This window comes from Citrus sinensis, chromosome 8 (genome assembly GCF_022201045.2).
Source record: "Citrus sinensis cultivar Valencia sweet orange chromosome 8, DVS_A1.0, whole genome shotgun sequence".
Lineage (NCBI taxonomy): Eukaryota > Viridiplantae > Streptophyta > Magnoliopsida > Sapindales > Rutaceae > Citrus > Citrus sinensis.
Genome location: NC_068563.1, coordinates 11,375,262 through 11,399,732, shown reverse-complemented (window position 1 = coordinate 11,399,732; position 24,471 = coordinate 11,375,262). Strand labels below are relative to the sequence as shown.

At 38.0% G+C, this 24,471-nt stretch overlaps 1 protein-coding gene across 1 annotated transcript; it reads left to right on the top strand.

Annotated features, from left to right (window-relative positions):
- The first annotated feature begins 16,761 nt into the window (after nucleotides 1–16,761).
- On the top strand, nucleotides 16,762–18,311 carry LOC127899309 (uncharacterized). Its single transcript, XM_052432658.1, has 2 exons — nucleotides 16,762–17,482; nucleotides 17,605–18,311. Exons 1-2 carry the CDS (start codon nucleotides 16,762–16,764, stop codon nucleotides 18,309–18,311), a joined length of 1,428 nt encoding a protein of 475 aa, XP_052288618.1.
- Nucleotides 18,312–24,471: the final 6,160 nt, after the last annotated feature.

Sequence of the window (24,471 nt, the reverse complement as noted above, 5' to 3'; positions counted from 1 at the left end):
AAGTCCCTAAACTATTTTACATTTCAAAACTCCTTGTGAGATATGGTTAGAGAAGTTTGCAAAAGTTTTGGTGTCCTGCTTATACACGCTTAAAACAAGGCAAACTTAAACCTAGAGACTTGAAATGTGCCTTCTTGAGGTATTCTGATGGGGTCAAGACTTATAAGATTTGTTGTACTATTATGAAGCCACACAAGTGTATAATTGGTAGGTATGAGGTCTTCAATGAAACTGAAATGCTGAAGGATCAAGTTGCTACACAAGTAGATGTATAATAGTTCCAAAACCTGATGAATCTCATTTTGAGTGGAGTTATCTTGAATTAAGGATGTCCATGACAGAGATCATAATGAATTTGATGATTAAGAAAATATAAGGCTACTAACCCAATATCAGGACAAATTTCCATTCAAGAATATTAACTCAGCAAGGATAAATAGAAGAGGACAGTGAAGGCACTTAAGAGATTGGAATATGCTGACTTAATAACGTATACCTCCATAAGTAGCATATGAAGAAGACTGTTGCAATTCAAAATTTTATGCAGAAGCTGTTACAATTCAAAATGTTGAGCACATTTAAGCTATGTAGGATGACATGAAATCTCTTTATAAAAATGAAACTTAGGAGTTGATTCAGAAACTAGAAAGTAAGAAGATAATAGGCTGCAAATGGATTTTCATGATCAAAGAAGGTATTCTTGGTGTTGAATCAAGAAGGTTCAAATCTAGGTTGATTGCCTAAGCGTTCATACAGAAAGAAATGATTGATTTCACTGAAGTATTCTCTTCATACAATATGTCTCAGTTAGAATAATCTTATCACTTGTTGCTGTCAATGGCATGCATCTTCAACAGATGGATTTCAAAATTTCTTTCTTACAAGAGAAGCTTCAAGAAGAAATTGTAATGTCACAACTTGAAGACTTTATTGACCTTAAGAATTTAGATTGGGTTTGTTTACTGAAGAAATCCCTTTATGGCAAATTTGATAGCCATATGCAGAAGCTGCATTTTCATAGATGCAGTTATGATTGTTGTGCATAATTAAGAAAGGTTAACGAAGATGAAATGATGTATCTCATTCTATATGTTGATGACAAGCTTTTGGCTTATACATACATTAGTCAGATAGAGATATTAAAGTGGCAGCTGCATGATGAGTTTGATTAAAATACCTTAGTTCTGTAAAAAGGATATGTGGAATGGTTGATTAGGGACAAAAAAGCCAAGACTTTGTTTATTTCTCAAGAAAAAAAATATTATCAAAGTCTTAGAAAAATTTGGGATGTTAAATAGCAAGTCAGTGTAAACACCTTTGGCTGCATATTTCAGATTATAGAATCAACAGTGTCCAAATATTAATCTTGAGCAATCATAAATGTCAAAAGTACTTATGCTAGTGTTGTTGGCTACTTAATGTATGCAATTGAGTTAACTAGGCCAGACATTTCATATGCTGCCAGTGTTGTGAGTAGGTTTATGGATAATCTTGGCAAAGAGCATTGGAGAGCTATAAAATAGGTACTTAGGCATCTAAAGGGAGGACATCTAGCTATAATTTATTGTATGGAGGTGAAATTGCATATTTAGGGAGAGCAAAATTGCACAAGTATTTTCTTGAAAAGTCTGTCATCATCAAAAAGGGGGACATTGTTAACATAAATATTTCTTTATTGATTTTGATGATAACAAACTTGATTAAGATTGATTAATCTTTTAAAAGCTCAAAATAATTTTCATCTATTTTGACAAGTTTTATAAAGTGTTTTTATAAAAATTTGGAGACAAACAGTTATCTTGCAAAATAGGTCACTGCAGCAGTTTCTGTGGAAAACGGCGATCCGACAATCTTGATAAATGGCTCGCCGATATCAAACAGAATTGAAGATTAGTCTCTGGACCTAAACGGCGATCGGACAATTTTGATAAACGGCTCGCCGATATCAAATAGAATTGAAGATTAGTCTCTGGACCTAAACGGCGATCCGAAAAATCTGATAAATGGCTCGCCGATATTGAACAGAACTGAAGATTAGCCTCTGGACCTAAACGGTGATCCGACACCTAGATAACGGCGATCCAACAAATTTGAAAATCAGCCCAACGGTCATATTGACCAGTCAAACGACGATCCGACATCTAATTAACGGTGATCCGATAGTGTGCAGAAAGTCAATAACGGCTAGTTTTCAGCTCCAACTATAAATAAGCTCATTCAAATTCAAACAATATTGATCACAACACGACCATTGAGCTTATATTCGAGAATACAATCTTCATAGAGCTTTAAAATACATTCTTGTTTCATCTATTCACACATCGGGCATTGATTTGTAATCTTAAATATTGTGTGAGAGAAAAATAATTTTTTAATCTTCTACTTTGAGTGATTGTAAGTGTTAGGATACACTTGGGTTAAAAGATTAGGGATAATCTCTTGTTGTAAAGGTTCATTGACACCTTGGAAGTCAAGTGTAAGCATTTGAAGCCTTGGAGGCTTGCTTAGTGAAATCCTCAAGCCTGGAAAGCTTAGAGGCGTGGATATAGGTGAGGTTGGCCGAACTACATAAAAATCTTCGTGTTTGAATCTCTCTTCCCTTATCTTTTTATATTATAATTGATTTAATTGTTATTTCATTAAATTCATTTTAGATTTGCATGATAATTTGTTTTAGAATCTAATTTTTAGAATCCTAATTCACCCCCCCCTCTTTGGTTGCATACTTGTATTTCAATTGGTATCAGAGCCTTGTTCTCTTATTAGGACTTAATCGTCTAAAGTACAAGATTCATGGCAACCCTAAATGACTTAACCTTTAGAGAAGGGCAATCCACAACTAGACCACCGTTCTTTGACAGTAATGACTATGCATATTGGAAAACTAGAATGAGAATCTATTTGCAAGCTATAGATTATGAAATTTGGGAAGTTGTTTGTGATGGTCCATTCATGCCTATGTTTAAAGAAAAAGTAGGAGATGATATTTCTAAACCAGCAAGTCAATGGAGTGAGTTAGAAAAGAGAAAAATGTCCTTAAACTCCAAGGCAATGAATGTCTGGTTTTGTGCTCTTGATAAGAAAGAATTCCATAGAGGCTGCCTGCCGCACGAAGAGGCAGATTCATTGCAACTGTATTAATTTGATAGGGCTCAAATAATTTATTTATTTTTATATAATTTCAGGCTTAATGGATTCTATTATACTTGAATTGTGTTACGATGATTGGTGGGAGACATTAGAGGATAGCCATATAGAGTATGTGAATGGTAAAAATAGAGCTTTTTTGGTTGGGAAAAATTGTCTGTTTGATCAGTTATTGGCAAGAGTATATGAGGTGTTACAAATAAACCCTAATGAATATAATATCGCAATGAAGACAACTTTGGCCATGGATATATTTGATGATGAAATAGTGAGGGTTGTGTTGCATATGGCATCCAATGTAGCCAATTTTGGATACATTCCTATATTCGTGACCACATCACTTTGAGTTCCGAGCGAAGGTATTGAGCCACATGTCGATATAAAAATTTCGTTTAGAGCAAATATGTCTGGCCCCGATAATGAAGAAGAGGTGTTGCCAAGGACAATATCGTTGCAGCAATATTACTCTCCAATCTACAACAATTATGACAACATTGATCATAACGGCATTACGGTACAGGATGTTGGAGCAACGACATTTCCAATCACGACGTCGTTGGACCAACGATATTCTCCGTATCACAACAATGATTTCCGGGACAATGATGATCTTCATAATGAGACAGAGGGGGATAATGTTTGTACAGAACCTTCTAATAGTATGAGGAGCACTCATTTTAATAATGATGGTGATGATGGAGAAGCCGGTCCTTCGAATATTTCGTTGTTTCAGCATGAGGATGAGTGTGAAGACAATACTCATGTGAATAACAGAGGCAATAGACCTATTCCTCCTATGGTTCGATCGAGAAGGAGAATTGACCCCCTTACAAGTCTTGCTCCAACTTTGCCTTCGAACATGATTGCTCCAAGCTTTGTTAACAGTTGTGACTCAGATGATATCAGTATGGGTAAGCTATTTGCTGAGGAGAATGAATTTATATTACAACTATGCAAGGTTGCCTTTAAGGATAAGTTTGATTTCAAGATTGCACGGTCTACAACAACAAGTTTCGAGGCTCACTGTTGTCGGTCATATTATCGACAATGTACACACTTGTCATAATGAGGTATTCGTTGATGGACGTCATCAAGTAAGGAGCTGGGTTGTCGGTCATATTATCGCAGAAAAATATTCAAGACAAGAGAATTTATACTCCGAATGACATAAGAGCAGATATGCAACATGAATATGGTGTTCAGTTAACATACCAGCAGACATATCGGGCAAGAGAAGTTGGTCTTGAAATAGTTCGAGGCAACCCTGCAGAGTTATACAACTTGCTCCCTAAATACTCTCACGTACTAACTACAGCGAATGAGGGTACAGTCACTCACCTCGAGCAGGATGGAGATGATAATTTCTTGTACTATTTTGTAGCACTCGGATCTTCCATAAAGGGTTTTATGCAGTACATTCGGCCTGTCATTGCTGTAGATGGTACTCATCTCAAGGGGCTATATCGTGGAAGCATGTTCGTGGCAACATGTCTTGATGGTAACAATCAATTGTATCTGTTAGCCATTGGGATCATGGATTCAAAAAACAATAATGCTTGGGAATAGTTTATGATGAAGTTACACGGAGTGATTGGCGATAGACCTGAGTTGGTAATTATCTCTGATCGATGTACTGCCATAAGGATAGCCGTTCTTAAAGTATTTCACAATGCAACTCATGGCGTTTGTTTTTACCACGTGAAAGGTAACATTAAGTCACAGTTTAAAATGTCCAAAGCTCTTTGGGATGAATTTGAGCCGCCTTTATTAATGCAGCAAAAGCATATGGCTTTATATCTACACTCATATTCATGTCAATCGCATGGTCCATGATTTGGGGTCGAGGTATAGGCCGGGCGTTCTTTCCTCGCCTGAGTGGAGGAATCATGTAAGGACTGTTATAAACATATGACGGTATATACGCGCGGCCGAACTTACTAACGCTCGGAGGCACCTCAATGAACACCTGCACACTCTCCCCACTAACATCCCCGTAGAAACTATACAATGACGTGGGCGTAGAAAGATTTTGATTGCCCATGTCAGTATACACTCCATAGTCATTCGGGGCCTGTCCATTCACCAAGATGAACATATTAAACAACTATTAAATTAAAAGTTAAACGAACATAATTATTAAATTTAATTTTGCTCACGGCATATGAGCGTCCAGTGGGAGAATCCTTATTTGGATGTTTAGAAAATGTGTCGATAAAGCCAACAACGGTTTCTTTAAAATCTTTTAATTCCGACTTCAATTCATACACGTTATGATCAATCTTATCCAGTCGTCGTCGCATGTAATCATTAAACTGCTTTGTCCTCGACTATTACAAAAGAAAATAAGTAAAACTTTAGAATAATAGTAAAACAATAATGATTAATAAAATAAGAATATCGTATATTATTTATAACCTCAGAATCATGTGCGGCATCAGAGTTGTCTGTCTGCTCCTGGTGGTCATCAACAACCACCTCATCCTCAGAAGTGTCATGACGCTGCTCTGGTGTTGGGTTTGGTATGTCATCATGCTCGTCTGATTGCCTTGAAACCGACGGCATCGCGTTGATTGAGGGCTGGTGTTGTATAAAGTATCATTTAAAATTAGTAAATGAAAAGTCAAAAATTTCGATTAAAAAATTTATAGTACTTAGAGGATACCGACCTTATGAACCCAGTCTGGAATGCTTGGCATGTAATCCTTCACAGTGAGCCAATATTTTCTACTACTCTCCTTTGAATTTGGCTCAAGGGTTTGTAAAACGTCCCTCTGCCATAAATTCAATTGAAAATTTTAAGTAAGTATACATAACTCAAATTTAGTAAAGTTCAAAAATTAACTAATACATATTACTTACAAGACGAGATTCGTCGTTGAAGAACGAATAAACCTCAGCAAAGTTGATTCTTGAAGACGCCATGGGCTTCCATTGCACGATGCGGGGAATCTTCTTCTTCATTTTCACGACCCATGTTGACGGCAAACCTCCGATCGCTTCGTAAATCCAAGCCTGTAACAACCAAAGTGAAAAACCTATTAAAACATCTATCAAATATTTAATACTGTAAAACTTATTAATAAACAAAAAAATAACGCACCTGAACCCCGTACGTAAAGCCGTAAAGATTGTACTTTTCAATGTTATGATTTGGGTTTTTCAATTGAGTCATCTTAAATTTCTCGTCTTTCTCGAACAGTGCATTGTCAAGACTCGCGTATACCATTTCCCATGACACAAGACCCCATGGACGGTTTCAGAAATACTCTATATCATCAAATTCGTTAAGCCAATCGAAATTGATTTGATAGTGATTTTTTCTTGCATTTAGTACTCTGTCTGCAAAATAAAAGAGCACAATCTTTAATGCGTCCATATCATCCATTTCCTCGAATTTCAACTTCTTAAATAATGCATCAAATTCCTTAAGATTGATCTTGCGATGCACACCACCAAAATACGTATTCTGTAGCCTATGCACTGTTTTGTTATTTCTTAGTTCGGTATCAATACCATATAAAAGTCCAGTAACCAAGCATCATTCTACAATTGACAAGTGAATCAAATGCTCACCAATTTGAAACCATAACTGATCCTCACGGCTATCTTCTTCATGGGCCACTTGCCTCAGTAAAAGATTGTGTAAAATTACCCCACTAAATGGAAACCTTCGACATTCCAAGAAAAGCCGTAAAGATTGTACTTTTCAATGTTATGATCTGGGTTTTTCAATCGAGTCGTCTTAAATTTCTTGTCTTTCTCGAACAGTGCATTGTCAAGACTCTCGTATACCATTTCCCACGACACAAGACCCCATGGACGATTTCAGAAATACTCTATATCATCAAATTCGTTAAGCCAATCGAAATTGATTTGACAGTGATTTTTTCTTGCATTTAGTACTCTGTCCGCAAAATAAAAGAGCACAATCTTTAATGGGTCCATATCGTCCATTTCCTCGAATTTTAACTTCTTAAATAATGCATCAAATTCCTTAAGATTGATCTTGCGATGCACACCACCAAAATACGTATTCCGTAGACTATGCACTGTTTTGTTATTTCTTAGTTCGGTATCAACACCATATGAAAGTCCAGTAACCAAGCATCATTCTACAATTGACAAGTGAATCAAATGCTCACCAATTTGAAACCATAACTGATCCTCACGGCTGTCTTCTTCATGGGCCACTTGCCTCAGTAAAAGATTGTGTAAAATTACCCCACTAAATGGAAAACTTCGACATTCCAAGAAAAGCCCAAATATATCATTCTTGAACAGATTCAACTACCGCTTTGTTAATTTTTCCTCAATGGCTTTTACGACCGAAGATAAATTACACATGCTCGAAATTCGACCCGAAAAGTGATCGGCATAACAAAAATACATCCTGCCTACTTCGATATCCGACGATTCTGATTTCGCCATGTATCTGTAATATTTTTAACATTATTACATTGCATTTACAACAAAAATAAATAAATTGACTTGACGGAAAAAAATTATAAACCCACTGTAATTTGGTGCGACAAGCTGCCTGGCGTGCTGTCGCACCAAATTTGGTGGTGCGACAAGCGTGCTGTCGCACCAATTTGGTGCGACTGCACGAGCGTGCGCTCTAGCACCCTTCGCTGGGCAGCGGTTTCCTCATGAATGCCAATGAAAATTGAGAAAGAAACACTCCCAAAACAACACACTCCCAAAACAACAACAACCATCATAAACACCACCACCACCACCACCACCATTATTCTCAAACTACAACCACTATTATTCTAAAATTTCATTTTAAATTAATGAAAATAAATAAAATGGCTAACCTAGGTTTTGTTGAAGGCTGTAGATGGTAGATTGGACGCCGATGAGGGATGGAGCCACCGCCGACGAGTGTTAAAGTTGCCGCCGACGCCGCCGACGATGGGAGGTTCTTCGGTTTAGGAGAGATGGGAGAAAGAGAGATTGTTGGGGGAGAGATGAGAGAGAGGGGTATTTTGGTCTCAAAGGCTTTTTTATGGCTAATGTTGATAAAAGTTTGTTTGGGGGGTTAAGATGGAAAAAGTCAAAATTTTTATGGTTGTTGGTGTAAATTTCTCTAAAAAAATCGAAGTTTTCAAAAGTACCATTTTACGCATTGCTCTATCATTCTTACACGTGTCCTTGCTCTTTTGGTCGAAGATCCCATGCGTGTCGAGATTAAAATTTTGAAAGGGACAAAATTATCTAATAATAGTAATTTTTCGGGTTAAAGTTGAAAAATATAGCAATTTATTGAATTAAACTGTTGAAGCATTAACCTCGTGCCACCGAGGTTTGTTTTAAAAAATTATATTTACTGGAGCCAATTCATTAAAAAAAGTTAAAAACTCCATTCTCAAAGCTAAGATTATAAGTATACATAATGTTTGTGTAATCTCCCCCCCCCCCCCTTTTTTTTAAGGCTATGGAGCGCCTCATGGCTGCCCTTGCATGCGCATCCTTCGCCTTCTTCACTTCAAAACTAATTAAGCCCCATTTCTAGGACTTAGGATTGTAATTGAAATGGTAAAAGCAGCTCATTTTATAAATTATTATATAATTAGGGTTTAGTAATTTTTTTAAAAGCTATTTATTTCATAAGTTTCTCTATTTTGATACCAACTTTTAAAAATATGTGGCAAATTGCTTATTAAAAATAGTTTATTAAATAAGTGACTATACACACTTATGTAGTGTTTACTTCCTGGAGTGAGAGTGGGAAATTTAGATTTCTTCCACTTGAGTGTTTACTTATCAATTTTAAGGATAGAATGAGAATCCCACTCCGTGGGACCCATCTTTTTTCGAGTGGTTAGTGGGAATCCTACTCTCATGGGGGGAGGTCTTTCTTTTTAACCCTTATGTTTAATAAAATAAAATAAATAATATTTAATAAAATATTATATTAAATAAAATAAAAATAAATAATAATATTATATTTAAATATGTTTATTATTATTTTTAATAAATTATTATTATATTTATAAACAATAATAATTTATGTTGATTCTAAGTTAAAATTATTTAAAAATATTATTATTTTACTCATAAAGAATTAACAATATTACTATATACTATTTTTATTTGAAAATATAATATTATTATATTTATTTAAAAATAGTAGTATTATATTCATTTAATATTAGTAATTAATAATAATCAACATTTTTTTCTAAGAAAATATTAATTTTGTATTATATTATTAATAATAATGTGTGTTGCTCTTAATAATAATTTTTATTTACATAATTAAAATTAATAAAAATTGTGATTTACATAATTAAGAATATTAATAATTATTATTAATTTAAAAATATAATAAAATAAATATTTTATTTTTCAAATATATATTTTTATTAATTTTGTAATTAAAAACTACAATTCTTTAAATAAGGGTAAAACTGTAATTTGAAATCATTTACTCCCAATCCAAAACTATGTAAATATATAAATTGAATTCTAATTTCAATTTCATGCTCCTATTTCAGTGTAAGTAAACAACCTACTCTCACTCTCACTCCACACTCCTAATCTTAAGATTCCCATTCTGCAGGATTTTCACTCTATTCTAAAATGTAAATGCTAGCTTAAATATGTTATAATCTTATTATTTTAATAAAAAGACATTTGTATCATATTTTTCTATAAACCATACTATAAAAGTTATAATCTTATCACATTACCACAATTACACATCAATTTTTATTTAATTAGATTTATGTATTATGTATGGTATAAATTTTATCATATTTTATATAACATATTATAAGATTCATTAGAATTTTAATTGATTGAGTTTTTTTAACTTTATGTAAAATTGTGTGTTTTAAAAAGAAAGAAAGAAGTGTTAAAAAAATATTAAATTTATATAGAAAAATTGACTTAAACTTATGTCTATTCTAGTCATTATACAATGAAACAATATTTTAGCTATTTTTTTGTCAAACACATATACTATGCTTTTAAAGCTCCCAGCAATTACAGAAGCATAGTTACCAAACAGCTAGTTATTTTTTTGTTCAACAACTTGTTTCATCAATACAACATAAGCAACTAATTTTGTCAACCACAATGATTCTAAATCGGCCCTAAGTCACCGATGACCTTAGAATAGGAAAATCTTTGGCGATCATCCTGCTAATTATGCTTATACCCTCATTTGTTCCGTTAAATCATCACATCTCAATAGAAATTTTGTTTTCTTCAAATTTTACACATATGAGTCCACGTTTTATTGGACATTATAAATTTTGCCACTAATATTTGTAAATGAATTGAATGAGCAGTTTGCTGGGTTCAAGTAGCTCTAACCTCAAAGAATTAAGTAGAAATCATCATTAAAATTTAAAGAAAATAAAAATTGACTACACTTATATTAAGAAACATAAAAAGCACTATAAGTTTTATTAAGATCCGTAGCACATATATATGAAATAATAGCAAATATATTAGCTATCCTACATGAAGCAAGCAGCATATGAGTCTCAAACATCTTTATACATGAAAATTACATCCACATATATTACAAAAAACTATAAATAATAATGAAAATCAATTTTACAGATACCGACACATAGCGAAAGGAACTTCGAGAGAAAGCTCACAAGTACGTAAACTAGACCAAATAAGCGCTTAGAATCAGCACTGACGATATTAAAATGTAGAATTGTAGATGGCCTTTGTAAGGTGAAGCAAGCTATAAGAGCTTGATCATCAAGGGCTAGTGGTTGCAGGCGGAATTGACGGCCGCGGAGGCAGATTGAGCTCTGGAATTTTGGGCATGCTGGGCAAGCTAGGAAGTGGGGGAAGTGTGAGCTTTGGCAGATTTGGCAGTGCTGGTAAATTTGGCAATGGAGGCAAAGGTGGCAGTGCCGGTAAATTGGGCATTGGAGGCAATGGTGGCAGTGCTGGTAAATTGGGCATTGGAGGCAAAGGTGGCAGTTGCAAAAGATGACGAGCCGCTAAGCCAACATGGATGCTGGAAAATGAGAGAGCAATGATTAAGAAAACTAAGATGGAGAACTTAGAAGAGGACATTATTAGGAAATAAAATACAAGATTGTGCTAGGATTTTTGAAGAAGAGAATGAATCAACTACAGTTTGAAGAAAATTAGGCATGGTGCTGAGAATATATAGGAGTAGATGTAGAGGCTTTCATGTGTGTAATATGCTTGGTTGGGTTGAAATTTAAGTCAGATATATTTAACACCGTTCCACAGATTTTTTTTTTGTCCCCTCTCTTTAAAAGAAAGAAATTTTCTGATACACCTGGGATATCGCATCAAACTTATTTATAAATTAATAATAATAAGATAGTCGTGTATTTAAGTTGAAAAATTATAATAAATTCATATTTTTATTCAATGAAGTATAAAATTACATTCTACATTAAATAATTTTAAAGCTGCTTATTCTTTTTAAATTAGTCCATACTATTACCTAATTTTGTGGGAGAACATATAAGTCCTAATATTTTTTAAAATTTATCATTGAGGTCCTTTTTTAATTTCTGTAAAGTAGTCATTATATATATACTTGATAGCTCAAAATTTTTATATGAAAACACTTTCGAGGTCATGTTAGCCGTCCAAGGATTAGTTTGTCATTGGTGAACTCTCGCCCTTGCCCTCAATAGGGGATTTTTTTTGTTTTATTAAAAAAATTCAATATACAGTAGATATCTTCCTTAATACCACTAGGTAAGGGTGGGCGTTCGGATCGGTTCGGGTTAACCGGTGAAACCCGAGCAGATTCAAAGTTTCAACCCGTTTGGGTTGAAGCCTTTTTTTTTTTTTTTAAGATTCAGCTTTTAAAAATTAAAAATATATATACATTAAACAAAAAAAAATCCCTATGGTGGTGGTTAATTATTGCTAATTTGGAGATGTTGTGTTGAGTATTGATGGTGTTGGAGATGAATTATTAGCCTTCTTTGTCATGTGGAGATGTTTAATCATGCTTGCCATTTGCCATTTTAATTTTTAGATTTGTAATTTTTGTAGCTTTATTGTACTTGACTACATGTTTTATGTTTTGTTAACTTTAAAAAGACTTGTTGAAATGTTATTAAGGATGATTTGTAGTTGATATTTGTTGTTAAGGATGTTTGGAATTGAGATTTTTGAATTTTAAGTGGTTGTTGTTAGAATTTTTAGATTAAATTGTTCCTTAAGGATGTTTGGAATATTTGGAATTGAGAGTTTTAAATTGTTGAAATGTTATTAAGGATAATTTGTAGTTGATATTTGTTATTAAGGATGTTTGGAATTGAGATTTTTGGATTTTAAGTGGTTGTTATAATTTTTGGATTAAATTGTTCCTTAAGGATGTTTGGAATGTTTGGAATTGAGATTTTTAAATTGTTGAAATGTTATTAAGGATGATTTGTAGTTGATATTTATTGTTAAGAATGTTTGGAATTGAGATTTTTAGATTTTAAATGGTTGTTGTTAGAATTTTTAGATTAAATTGTTCCAACCCATTCTAACTCGAATTATTCTAACACAAACTAACCCGAATTAACCCGAACTAAAATTTTAACCCGAATTAGTAACCCAATCCGATCTGAATTGCCAACTCAAACCGAACCAAACCGAATTAAATTCGGTTCGGTTTGGTTCGGGTTGGCGTTTTCAACCCGATTTTGTTCAATTCTCCAACCTGAACGGGGTTGAAACCCAAATCGAAACCCGAACAACCCGAACCGAAACCCGATTTGCCCACCCCTACCACTAGGAGCATATTTTTAATTAATATTCTATAGATTTTTAGTTAGACTACAAAAATATGTATTTAAAATCTGAGTCGAATTTAATTTTTTTATGATTACTTCTACGCAATATGTGTGCTTTTAGTATACTTCAACAAAAATATGACACTTTTACAACCAATTTTTTCGGTTACCTAACCTGACTTCGCGAGACTCATGGAGCCACGATACCGAAGAATAATAATTACCCATTAATTGCAACCAGCATGTTTCCCAAGTAGTTGGCTGTGCATTCATTGAACGAGAAACCATATTCATGCTAGAAATCTGTCTCAAGATTTCTTATCGTATTTTCTTCTTCAGAACATTCCTATTTAAAGAATAAAGTAATTTTTTTTAAACTTAACTTATTTAAAGAATACAACTTGTATGATGAAAAAAAATTTCTTCTACACAAAATAATTATAAGTAAATATTTATTTAATTCTTATATTTTAATTAAAGTATTTGTTTAATCTCTATATATTTTTAAAAATATCTTAAAACATTCTTACATTTAAATATATTACATTCTTACCATTATTTTTTCTTTCCTTTCACATTAATTACTCTTCCAACAATATTCTTTACATTAATTAATTGATCTATAAAAAAATTAAATAGTAAATTAATCAATAATTATTTATTAGCAAATTAACTAATAAATATTAGTGTAAAAAAATAGTATTCTTTATAGCTATATAACAATCTTACTAATTATTATTTATAAATAAATTAATATCAACCAACTTAAAGCAATGTTTTGATAACAAAGAAAGCACATGCCTCGTGATATTATCCGTGACGTTTTAATTAAATTTCCTTCAAAATATTTTTGTTTTTTAGGGTCAAATTCAAGATACTCTGCCGTGAGTGGTCTGATATAATCACTAATCTTTCGAACTTCGAAGAGATGCACTTTCAACGACAGATATTAAAAGCTGTCGTGATCCTCCGCATGCCTTATTCACACTACAAGAAATAGTAGTTTACGTGACCGCTAATGTACCGTTACACAAGCGCTTTTGCGGCTGCTAAATGATTGCCGTTGTGAATGCAATAAATGAAAAATATGAAAAAGGTAAATATTTGGGGCATCTAGAATATACAACACTTAACAACATCGAACATTATATCTGAAACAGCAACGTCAAACATGAAACTAAGGGGAAAAGGTAAATATTTCGGAGACATTTAGAATATGAAACATTAAACTTTAAAAATGAAACTCAATTATATATGACATTTATACATGAAATAAAGAATAGAATATATGTAATACATAATGTAAAATATACAATGATAGACATGAAACACGAGTACTATGAAATAGAATATAACACTAACACTGTAACTGTACATGCTAGATATGCAAAATCATTCCTTGTGAGGACATTCGTGGCCTAAAGCATCATGCGTATAATGTTTTATCACAATTAGTGATATTTATATAAATTTCTTAAACTCTTTGAAAGCACATGTGAAGAGATAATTAATTTAGTGTTGAGTGAAACCGATTGAGTGCAAATGTGATTCATGATTTTTTTTAATTAAAAACCACCATAGGGTGGGGGTTATGCGAGACCCTCTTACTTGTAAATTGAAATAAAAATGAAAATAAAAAAATTTGGAGGGGGATATAAACCAAAAGGGAAATTTGTAACCTACCTCCAAATAAATTGACATTTTGCACTGTGCACCCAAAAAAAAATGACATGTTGCACCGCGCCCCGAATTCTGTTAGTTTTTCAGTTATTTTTAACGGTGTAGAGGCAAAAATGGAAAAGCCAAGTGATATTTAAAAATAAAAAATTATATTGATCGAAAACCGCGCCAAGTCATTTCATCTATGATTTTACTTGTTAAGTCAGCAAGGACAGCCATAGAAAAAGCAATTCCATGGATCCAAAATCGAGACAATGCTATGTAATTGGGCGCCAAAAAAACTACCTAACCCAGACTCATATGCAACGGAGATAAAATTTGTGAAAGCCATAGTGGATATTGGTGTGTGGCTATGTGCATTTTACTAACAAGAGAGGAGAACTCAGTGTTTGGTCATTGAAGAAGTCCAGGTTCGTAAGAAATCCTTATTTATTTTTTGTTGATTTGGCTTTCCATGGTGGGTGGGTCTTTAATTTTTTTTTAACACTCACAGTAGCTCCATGTTCACTCACTACCCATTTATTTCCTCACCATCTTGGTCTTGGTTTTCTTCCCTACTTCTCATTCGATTCCTATCATAGTGCTCCGTGGTAAATTTTTGTTTAATTTTTCTTTTAAAGATCGAATTTTGTTGATGAAGATTTTATTTTTATTCATAGCAATTAATAGAATTCTTTGAATGCTTGCTTTTGCCTACCCATTTTATTTTAATTAACTGAAACTATTTGCATGTTATTGCACTATGTATGTGATTGGATCTTCAATTTCACTTTAAATGCTTGCTTTTGGTAATAAATTTTAGTTTAAAGTTTATTATTTGCATGTTATTGCATTATGTATGTGCAACTGGAGATTTTCGGGCTTATAGTTTCACTATTTAACGATAATGTCGGGAGAGGATTTAGGTGAATTGTTTGCACCTTCATCTTACAGAATATAATATCTATATTACATGACATCAGCTGTAAACATTAGGTATTTAAGGACAAAATCTAATTTGTACAGGTGAAAATGGATGATGATGATAATACAACTCTTTATGTCACATTCAAAGACACAACACATAATCTTGGTGTCATTGATCCTGACAAGTTGAGTAGAGTCTCTGTTATCAACAAAGTTCTAATGACAGTGTATGGAAGAAGGATGACTCATGATGAGAAGTTTAATCTAAATGTTTGGCAATCTTGGGAGAGGAAGAAAGTTCAAATTATGGATGATCAAGATCTCATTGTTCAGTTACAGGAGCACCACAACAGGCTGTGCTATCATATGCAACTTTACCTCGATGAGATACATTTAGTTATAGAGTCAACAATAAAACGAGCGTCATTCCAAACTTCTGAAGATATCACTTCTGCAGCCCCTAAAACCAGTATTCCAGTCATCATTGATCAGAATAATCTTGTGTCAAATGTCCCTCCTACCAGTATAAGTGCCAACTCTGATTTGTTTGAGGATTTTATGGACATCTATTTTAGATCATCAACAGGCCAGCAAACAGTATCACCAAATCAGAGTAATAAAACAGACACTATTGATACTACTAGTGATAGTAGTGTTGATAAAACCTCTTCAAATTGTTCTGATGAAACCCACAAAGGAAAAAAATTACAAAACATTGTTCCATCTCTCCTCAGTTTCAGCAGCAACAACAGATGTCGTATCTACGTGAACCAACACTTGATACCCTAAATGCCTTCCCAACCCAGCCAACACAAAACCCTGACTCACAAGTCTTCCAAAACTGTAATGTTTTTCAAAGTTCTGCTGATAATGGGCAGAAATCCACAAGAACTGAACCGACAGCTTCCACATACAACTTTGATGATAGTGATTATTGCTTGACTGAATCCGAAGAAGAAGATCCATATCATCCACGAGGTGCTGCAAATGTTATTAATTCCCTAGCCCCTCCTATTGATCAAGCTAATGAGGGCTATATTCATTCTGATGATAGTGATGTAGATTGCATATTATCTAATTGTGACAGTGATGATAATGAATTTGGTGAAGATTCTAATGATGAGACTGATAAGGTTTTGGCAAAGATGGATGCAACAATGAGAGAAAACGTGTATGTTCCTAGTGAAGACCCTGTTGTATTTAGAATTGGACAATAATTTAGAACTTTAGGCAGCTAAGTTGGGCTTTAAGAAATTATGCAGTTAAAAATAGGTTCAAAATGTACAAGCACAAGTTTGAAAGATCTAGAATTACAGTTGGTTGTGCCTTCTTTCAATGCCCTTGGTTTTTACATGCAGTAACGACCAGATTCGGACCACCATTTCTTATTAAGAGACTTCACAACGTCCACACATGTCAAAGAGATCTGAAAAACCCTGAATGTACAGCAGAGTTCATAGCTGTGAAGTTTGCATCAACATTTATAGAGCAGCCAAACACCAAGGTTGAATGGTTTATAAGCGAACTTAGAAGAAGATATGGTGTGAAGGTCAACAAGCATAAGATATACAGAGCCAAAAAGAAAGTTTTAGAGCGTCAATGTGCTGATCATGAGTTAAGTTATCGACTAGTGAGGAGTTATGCACAGATGATACTTAACAAGATGCCACAGGCTCTGGCACTTGTTAGTGTGACCAGGTATCATGCAGAACAACCCAAGACTTACTTTGACAGATTTGTTGTATCCTTCCCGGCATTAAGAGAATGCTTTAACCAAGGTTGTAGACCTTTCTTAGGCATTGATGGATGCCATTTGAAAGGCCCTTACAAGGGTGTGCTGCTATCAGCTGTGGCCATTGATGCGAATGATGGAATCTTCCCAATTACTTTTTGTGTGTGTAGTGTTGAGAGCACTAGCACATGGACATGGTTTCTCAGGCACTTGAATACTTTTTTAGGAGATAATAGGCAGCTCACCTTTATGTGTGATAGGCAGAAAGGTATTCAAAATGCTTTAGCGTTGAGTTCCCTAATGCACATGTGAGGTATTGTGCTAGGCACATTCTAGCCAATCTGAAAGCAAAGTATCCACTCTCTGATTTCAAACCACATTTTTGGGCAGCAGCAAGGGCTTCAAATCAAAGAGCATTTGATAGAGCTATGGAAGAGTTGAGAAAGACAAATAAAGGTATATATGAGACACTAAGGAAGCTACCAACCAAGTTTTGGTCCAGACATGCTTTTGACAATAATTGCAAGTCTGATCATTGTACTAACAATGTGACTGAATCATTTAATGCATGGGTTGGGGTTCAAAGGAAGATGCCAATACTGACAATGCTAGAGTGGATAAAAAAAAAAAAGCTTACGAAGAGACTGATTAATAGAAAACAGAAAGCAATGGCTTGGGGGAATAAGATTCCAAGAAGAATTTATGACAATATGATGACGCATTTGAAAATTGGAAGTGTAAATCCAATTTCAAGAGCTAGCGAATGGTTGTATGAAGTGGATGACAACTACAGAACCTATATTGTTGACCTTGAACATCATGTTTGTGACTATGGATATTGGCAAGTAAGTGGGATTCCTTGCATCCATGCCATGCCTTGTATAAGCCACAGTCATAAGGACCAAACTGATTTTGTCAGCCTATGGTTAAAGAAGGACACTTACATAAGAGGTTATTCGGGGATGATTCACCCAATTCTAGATAAGGATTCTTGGCCAAATCCTGGTGGTGATGAAATTTTGCCTCCGTTAATGAAAAGGCCTCTTGGAAGACCTAAGATTAACAGAAGAAGGGAAGCCGATGAGGTACCACCATAAAGTAAAAGATACAGTCTCCAATGCAAGTGTTGCAAAGAGTTTGGGCACAATAGAAGAGGTTGTCATGCTAACCCTGAAAATTTAAATAAGAGGACAAGATTGTACAAGGTCAGTTGGCTAGCTTTTGTTAGAAGTTTTAAATTTTTTTTTAATGCTCTTTACAAGAGAGGACAGCTGTATAACAATAATTTTTTTTTTGTTTGCTTATGATTTGTCTTAGCGTCATCTGAGAAGCTATTTAACAAGGCATGAAGGAGAAGAACAAAGTCGGTAACTATTTAACACAATTTATTGTTACATTGTTGCTGAATTTAGGCTGCCCTGCTAAATTAATTAATTAATCTTACTTGTTACGTTAATTAAATACCTAATTACTGGAGTAGTTAAAAACTTATTTACTTGATGACATGAATTATTTGATTTAAGGAATTAAATTAGCATTTTAAATTGCTACATTAAATACATGTCAAATAGCATTATGCATATTGTTGATGCGAGATTCCGGTTCTCCTCGTTCCGCGATCAGGATCTCTGCTCGATCAACTTCGTCACTACCAGGAGGTCTCCTCGCCAGGCTTCTTCTCCGGAGGTCCCTGCGTACACAGATAAGTCAGAGTACGCCGGTTGTTTTCCCGGCGCAAACCCTCCGACGCTCAAGTCAGATATGAAGGTTCGGGAAAAACTTGCCACAGGTCTTATGGCGTTTCTTGTGGTTTTCTCCCCTTTTCTCAAGAATGCCAACCCTTTTACCTTCGTTGGCTACCTTTTTATAGGCTTCCTCTGAATCTCAGTTGTTGATGCGAGATTCCGGTTCTCCTCGTTCCGCGATCAGGATTTCTGCTCGATCAACTTCGTCACTACCAGGAGGTCTCCTCGCCAGGCTTCTTCTCCGGAGGTCCCTGCGTACACAGATAAGTCAGAGTACGCCGGTTGTTTTCCCGGCGCAAACCCTCCGACGCTCAAGTCAGATATGAAGGTTCGGGAAAAACTTGCCACAGGTCTTATGGCGTTTCTTGTGGTTTTCTCCCCTTTTCTCAAGAATGCCAACCCTTTTACCTTCGTTGGCTACCTTTTTATAGGCTTCCTCTGAATCTCAGTCTTCCGCTCTTTTCGAGACGGTATGGGACTTCAACTGCTGCGTTATGGGCAAAACATGGGATCTAGCGTGTTACGCCACGGTTCAGGGGAAAGCGTGGCTGCCACGGCTCTGTGAGACCTTGCGTGTTACGCCACGGTTCTGGGGAAAGCGTGGCTGTTGTGCCTAGATTCTCGTGCTGGAGAGCACGTCTTGCCAACTGCCGTCGACCGGGTCTCCTCGCCTCTCGATCTCTAGCCGGAATGGCCTCATGCCTTTTATAGGAATTGGCCTCGCGGACGACAACATCGTGGACGAGCAGGATGTTTCTGATCCTGTTCTTCCACGCGCTAGGCTTTAACGGAACACATCGGTTCGCAGAACTCCGCCACCAGATGTCCGCTTGTCATTCCTGGTCCCTTCGACGCATTTGTCCCAAACAGTATCCCTCCCAAACACCGGTCCCCCAGTTTCTGGTGTTGGGTAATGTAGTGGACCAGCAGTAGAAACTCGATAGTACTTGCTCGCGTGGGTTTGGAAAAGGCTGCCAGGAGTCATGTCGCATTTAATTGCGGACGAGGTGACGTGGCAGAAATCCCCCCCCTCCATTTGAATTTCAAACCGACGATTACGGGATTCTCGGAATATGCGTCATTAAATGCTGGCAGCCCAAGAGTTTGCTTCTCAGTAAGGAAACCCAAAATCTTCAAACACGAACTCGTCATTTTCTCCATTCTTGTCTCTCCGGCGAATGAACCTCGGCGCCAAAGCTGTCATCCCTGTCTCTCTCTGACCGAGTCCCTGCTTCAGGTATTTCTTCTATTTTTTTCGGTATTGGTTAGTTGTAGGTAATTTCCTTTCTCTCTGCTTTGCTTGAGGTTGTAGTTGGCGGTGGTGTTTTGGTTAGAACTTAGGATATGTCGAAGGGTAAGGAGAAGGTCGTTGAGGTTGGTGACGACGAACTAGGTTTTTTGCCTAGTCTGTCTGCTGATTTTGCTTTTGATCCCGGGATCCCCTTAGAGCCCATTAGGTCTAGTGTTGGTACTAGCGCTAGGAGGATGTCTCCCCAAACAACCTCCTCGAGCGACAGTAGCGATGAAGAAGGATCTTCTGGATCGGAGAACACCTTGAGTGAGGGTCAAGGGGATGATTCTGGTGAGGCGTCCCCATCAGGAGCATCACGACCAGAAGAACGGGGTACAGTAGGAGGTAGAGCCTTGTCGCGTGATTATGCCATTGATTACATGTCGTGTACGACCACGTTTGACGAGCTCAATGACCTCCGACTTAGGTATAGTATTCCTGGTGAGATACCTCTTAAGATCCCAGGAAAGAAGGATACACCTAGCCGGCCTCCCAGGGGATACGTTACCCTGTATCTGGAGAGCTTTAAGTATGGGCTGAGGTGTCCCTTGCAGCCTTACTTTGCCCGGATACTTAACGGGCTAAATCTGGCTCCTGGTCAGCTGAACCCCAACGGGTGGAGAGTGCTCTCTGGTCTGTTCATATTGTGGGACAGATGTTGCCAAAGCGAGCCCACGGTTGATGAGGTGAAGCACCTGTACCAGCTGAAGAGCAGCCCTAAAGATGCCGGCTGGTACTACTTCCAATCTGGTACCAAGAGCAGGAAACCCATAACTGATCTTCCAACTGGTGGTGGTGGGACTTGGAAGAGGAAATTCTTTTTTGCTGGGGGTCCCTGGGGTCAAGTTGCACAAATAGACGGGAAGGATTGTCGCGTCCCACCCCGTTTCACGGTCCCAGGTTGCCTGCTCGCTTTAGATGTCTTGTATCCATAATTGTTCCTGCTGTATTGGTTTGTCTCTAACCAAGTGTCTGTTTGTGCTGTAGTTTCCTGGGGTGTTCACTTCCCGCTCCGACCTGGTCTGCTTAAACGGGTCGAGGCTGTATTGGCCAATTCCTGCTCGAGCCGAGAACTGCTATCTACATACAACTTCCTCGAGTCTCGGTTGATACTTCCTGGCCATAAGATGGAGGACGCGGTGATTGGAGCTCTGACCAGGAAACGCTCGGCCTCCAACAACCGATAGGGACCAGGACAAAGATGCTCCCGCTGCGAAGCGAAAGAACATCGTGCAGCAGGTTCCTCCCTTGCAGGCTCTCCCTCCTGCCTCTGCTAAAGTCGGGGAATCCAGTAGAGCAGCCACTGATCCTGCTTCCTCTTCTCCACCTGTTGTGCCTCGGTCTCGCTTACCCGACAGCCGACCAGAACACTTGGTTCCCTATCTCAATGAGTTGTCTAAACTCGTGAGCAAGAAGGACCTGGAGGGCTTTGACGGTTGTACCCTGGGCGAGCTGGTGGGAGCCATGCAGTACAGTGCTTTCCATCTCAGCTGCATGGCCACCTACTATAAGGCCAAGGTTGGCCGTTACGACAGGAAGATGAAGGAGGACATTCAATCGGCGACGACCAGAGCTGACGTTGCCGAGAAAAAGGCGGGGGAGCTAAACGTTGAGAACCTCAAGCTGATAGAGCAAGAGTCCCTTGCTCAAGCAAAAGCCATTACCCTCGAGGAGGAGCTGACCAAGGTTAAGGAGGATCTCCAAGGGCAGAGGGCTATGTATGAGGCTCAGCTCGAATCTCTCCGCGATTCCCACCGAGCTCATGTAGAGAACTTGGAGAGGGAGGCCGACAACCAGTACGACCAGGGACTTCGGCATTCCTATCGTTGTATCATGGCCGTCCTCGGGATGCAACACCCTGATCTGAAGATGGATGACCTTGCAGCTGGTGTTGCTCAACATATGGACGAGGAGGCGGCCAAGGAAGATGCCGAGGGGTTAGAGCCGATCGTGATTGAGGAGGGTAACTCTCCTCCTCGTGCAGTCCCTGCTGATGTTGGCGAGGCGAGCACCCCCCCGGACGCAACTGGTGATACCCCCCCGCACCCGAGGAGGTCCAGCCAACCGATGCTGCTCGGCTCACTGATCCACCATCTTTTTGATATATTTCTTCTTGTATTGTAATGAACAACGTTTATGAAATTTATCCCCTCTGTTAGCCATTAATAAAAATGTTGTTGATTACTATCTCGTGTCGTACTCATGAATTAATTTTCGTCTGAAACGCTGATCGCTTCTGTCTCGCCGTAAGACAGGCTTTGAGACTTGGTGGGGCCTTTGCGTGCCGTAGAAAACTTTCTGAATGCTTCGGAGTCTGCTCGCCTTCTCGCGAACGAGCAGATCCTGGCATGCTGGGCTTTTGTCTGGCCCTAAGACAGGCTTTGAGACTTTGTCGAGCCTTTGCATGCCTTGGGAATCTTCTTCAAACGATTTGGATTCTGCTGCCTTCTCGTGGCCGAGCAGATCCTGGCATGCTTGGCTTCTGTCTCGCCATAAGACAGGCTCTGAGACTTGGCGAGCCTTTGCATGCCTTAGGATTTTCTTCAAACGATTTGGATTCTGCTGCCTTCTCGTGGCCGAGCAGATCCTGGCATGCTTGGCTTCTGTCTCGCCATAAGACAGGCTCTGAGACTTGGCGAGCCTTTGCATGCCTCAGGATTTTCTTCAAACGATTTGGATTCTGCTGCCTTCTCGTGGCCGAGCAGATCCTGGCATGCTTGGCTTCTGTCTCGCCATAAGACAGGCTCTGAGACCTGGCGAGCCTTTGCATGCCTTAGGATTTTTTTCAAACGATTTGGATTCTGCTGCCTTCTCGTGGCCGAGCAGATCCTGGCATGCTTGGCTTCTGTCTCGCCATAAGACAGGCTCTGAGACTTGGCGAGCCTTTGCATGCCTCAGGATTTTCTTCAAACGATTTGGATTCTGCTGCCTTCTCGTGGCCGAGCAGATCCTGGCATGCTTGGCTTCTGTCTCGCCATAAGACAGGCTCTGAGACTTGGCGAGCCTTTGCATGCCTCAGGATTTTCTTCAAACGATTTGGATTCTGCTGCCTTCTCGTGGCCGAGCAGATCCTGGCATGCTTGGCTTCTGTCTCGCCATAAGACAGGCTCTGAGACTTGGCGAGCCTTTGCATGCCTCAGGATTTTCTTCAAACGATTTGGATTCTGCTGCCTTCTCGTGGCCGAGCAGATCCTGGCATGCTTGGCTTCTGTCTCGCCATAAGACAGGCTCTGAGACTTGGCGAGCCTTTGCATGCCTCAGGATTTTCTTCAAACGATTTGGATTCTGCTGCCTTCTCGTGGCCGAGCAGATCCTGGCATGCTTGGCTTCTGTCTCGCCATAAGACAGGTTCTGAGACTTGGCGAGCCTTTGCATGCCTTAGGATTTTTTTCGGTTTCAAGCGAAATAAATTCGTCGACGTTACATTAATGGCAGGATTTGACTTACATGAAATTGTTCGGACATAAAACATAAAAATAAAAGATAGACAGCATGAGCAGAAATTGCTTTAAAATGTGAGCAAGTCTTACTGGAAGTATTTTCGGAGGTGTGCTGCGTTCCATGGGCGTTTCACTTCGTTGAGGTTGGTGACGACGAACTAGGTTTTTTGCCTAGTCTGTCCGCTGATTTTGCTTTTGATCCCGGGATCCCCTTAGAGCCCATTAGGTCTAGTGTTGGTACTAGCGCTAGGAGGATGTCTCCCCAAACAACCTCCTCGAGCGACAGTAGCGATGAAGAAGGATCTTCTGGATCGGAGAACACCTTGAGTGAGGGTCAAGGGGATGATTCTGGTGAGGCGTCCCCATCAGGAGCATCACGACCAGAAGAACGGGGTACAGTAGGAGGTAGAGCCTTGTCGCGTGATTATGCCATTGATTACATGTCGTGTACGACCACGTTTGACGAGCTCAATGACCTCCGACTTAGGTATAGTATTCCTGGTGAGATACCTCTTAAGATCCCAGGAAAGAAGGATACACCTAGCCGGCCTCCCAGGGGATACGTTACCCTGTATCTGGAGAGCTTTAAGTATGGGCTGAGGTGTCCCTTGCAGCCTTACTTTGCCCGGATACTTAACGGGCTAAATCTGGCTCCTGGTCAGCTGAACCCCAACGGGTGGAGAGTGCTCTCTAGTCTGTTCATATTGTGGGACAGATGTTGCCAAAGCGAGCCCACGGTTGATGAGGTGAAGCACCTGTACCAGCTGAAGAGCAGCCCTAA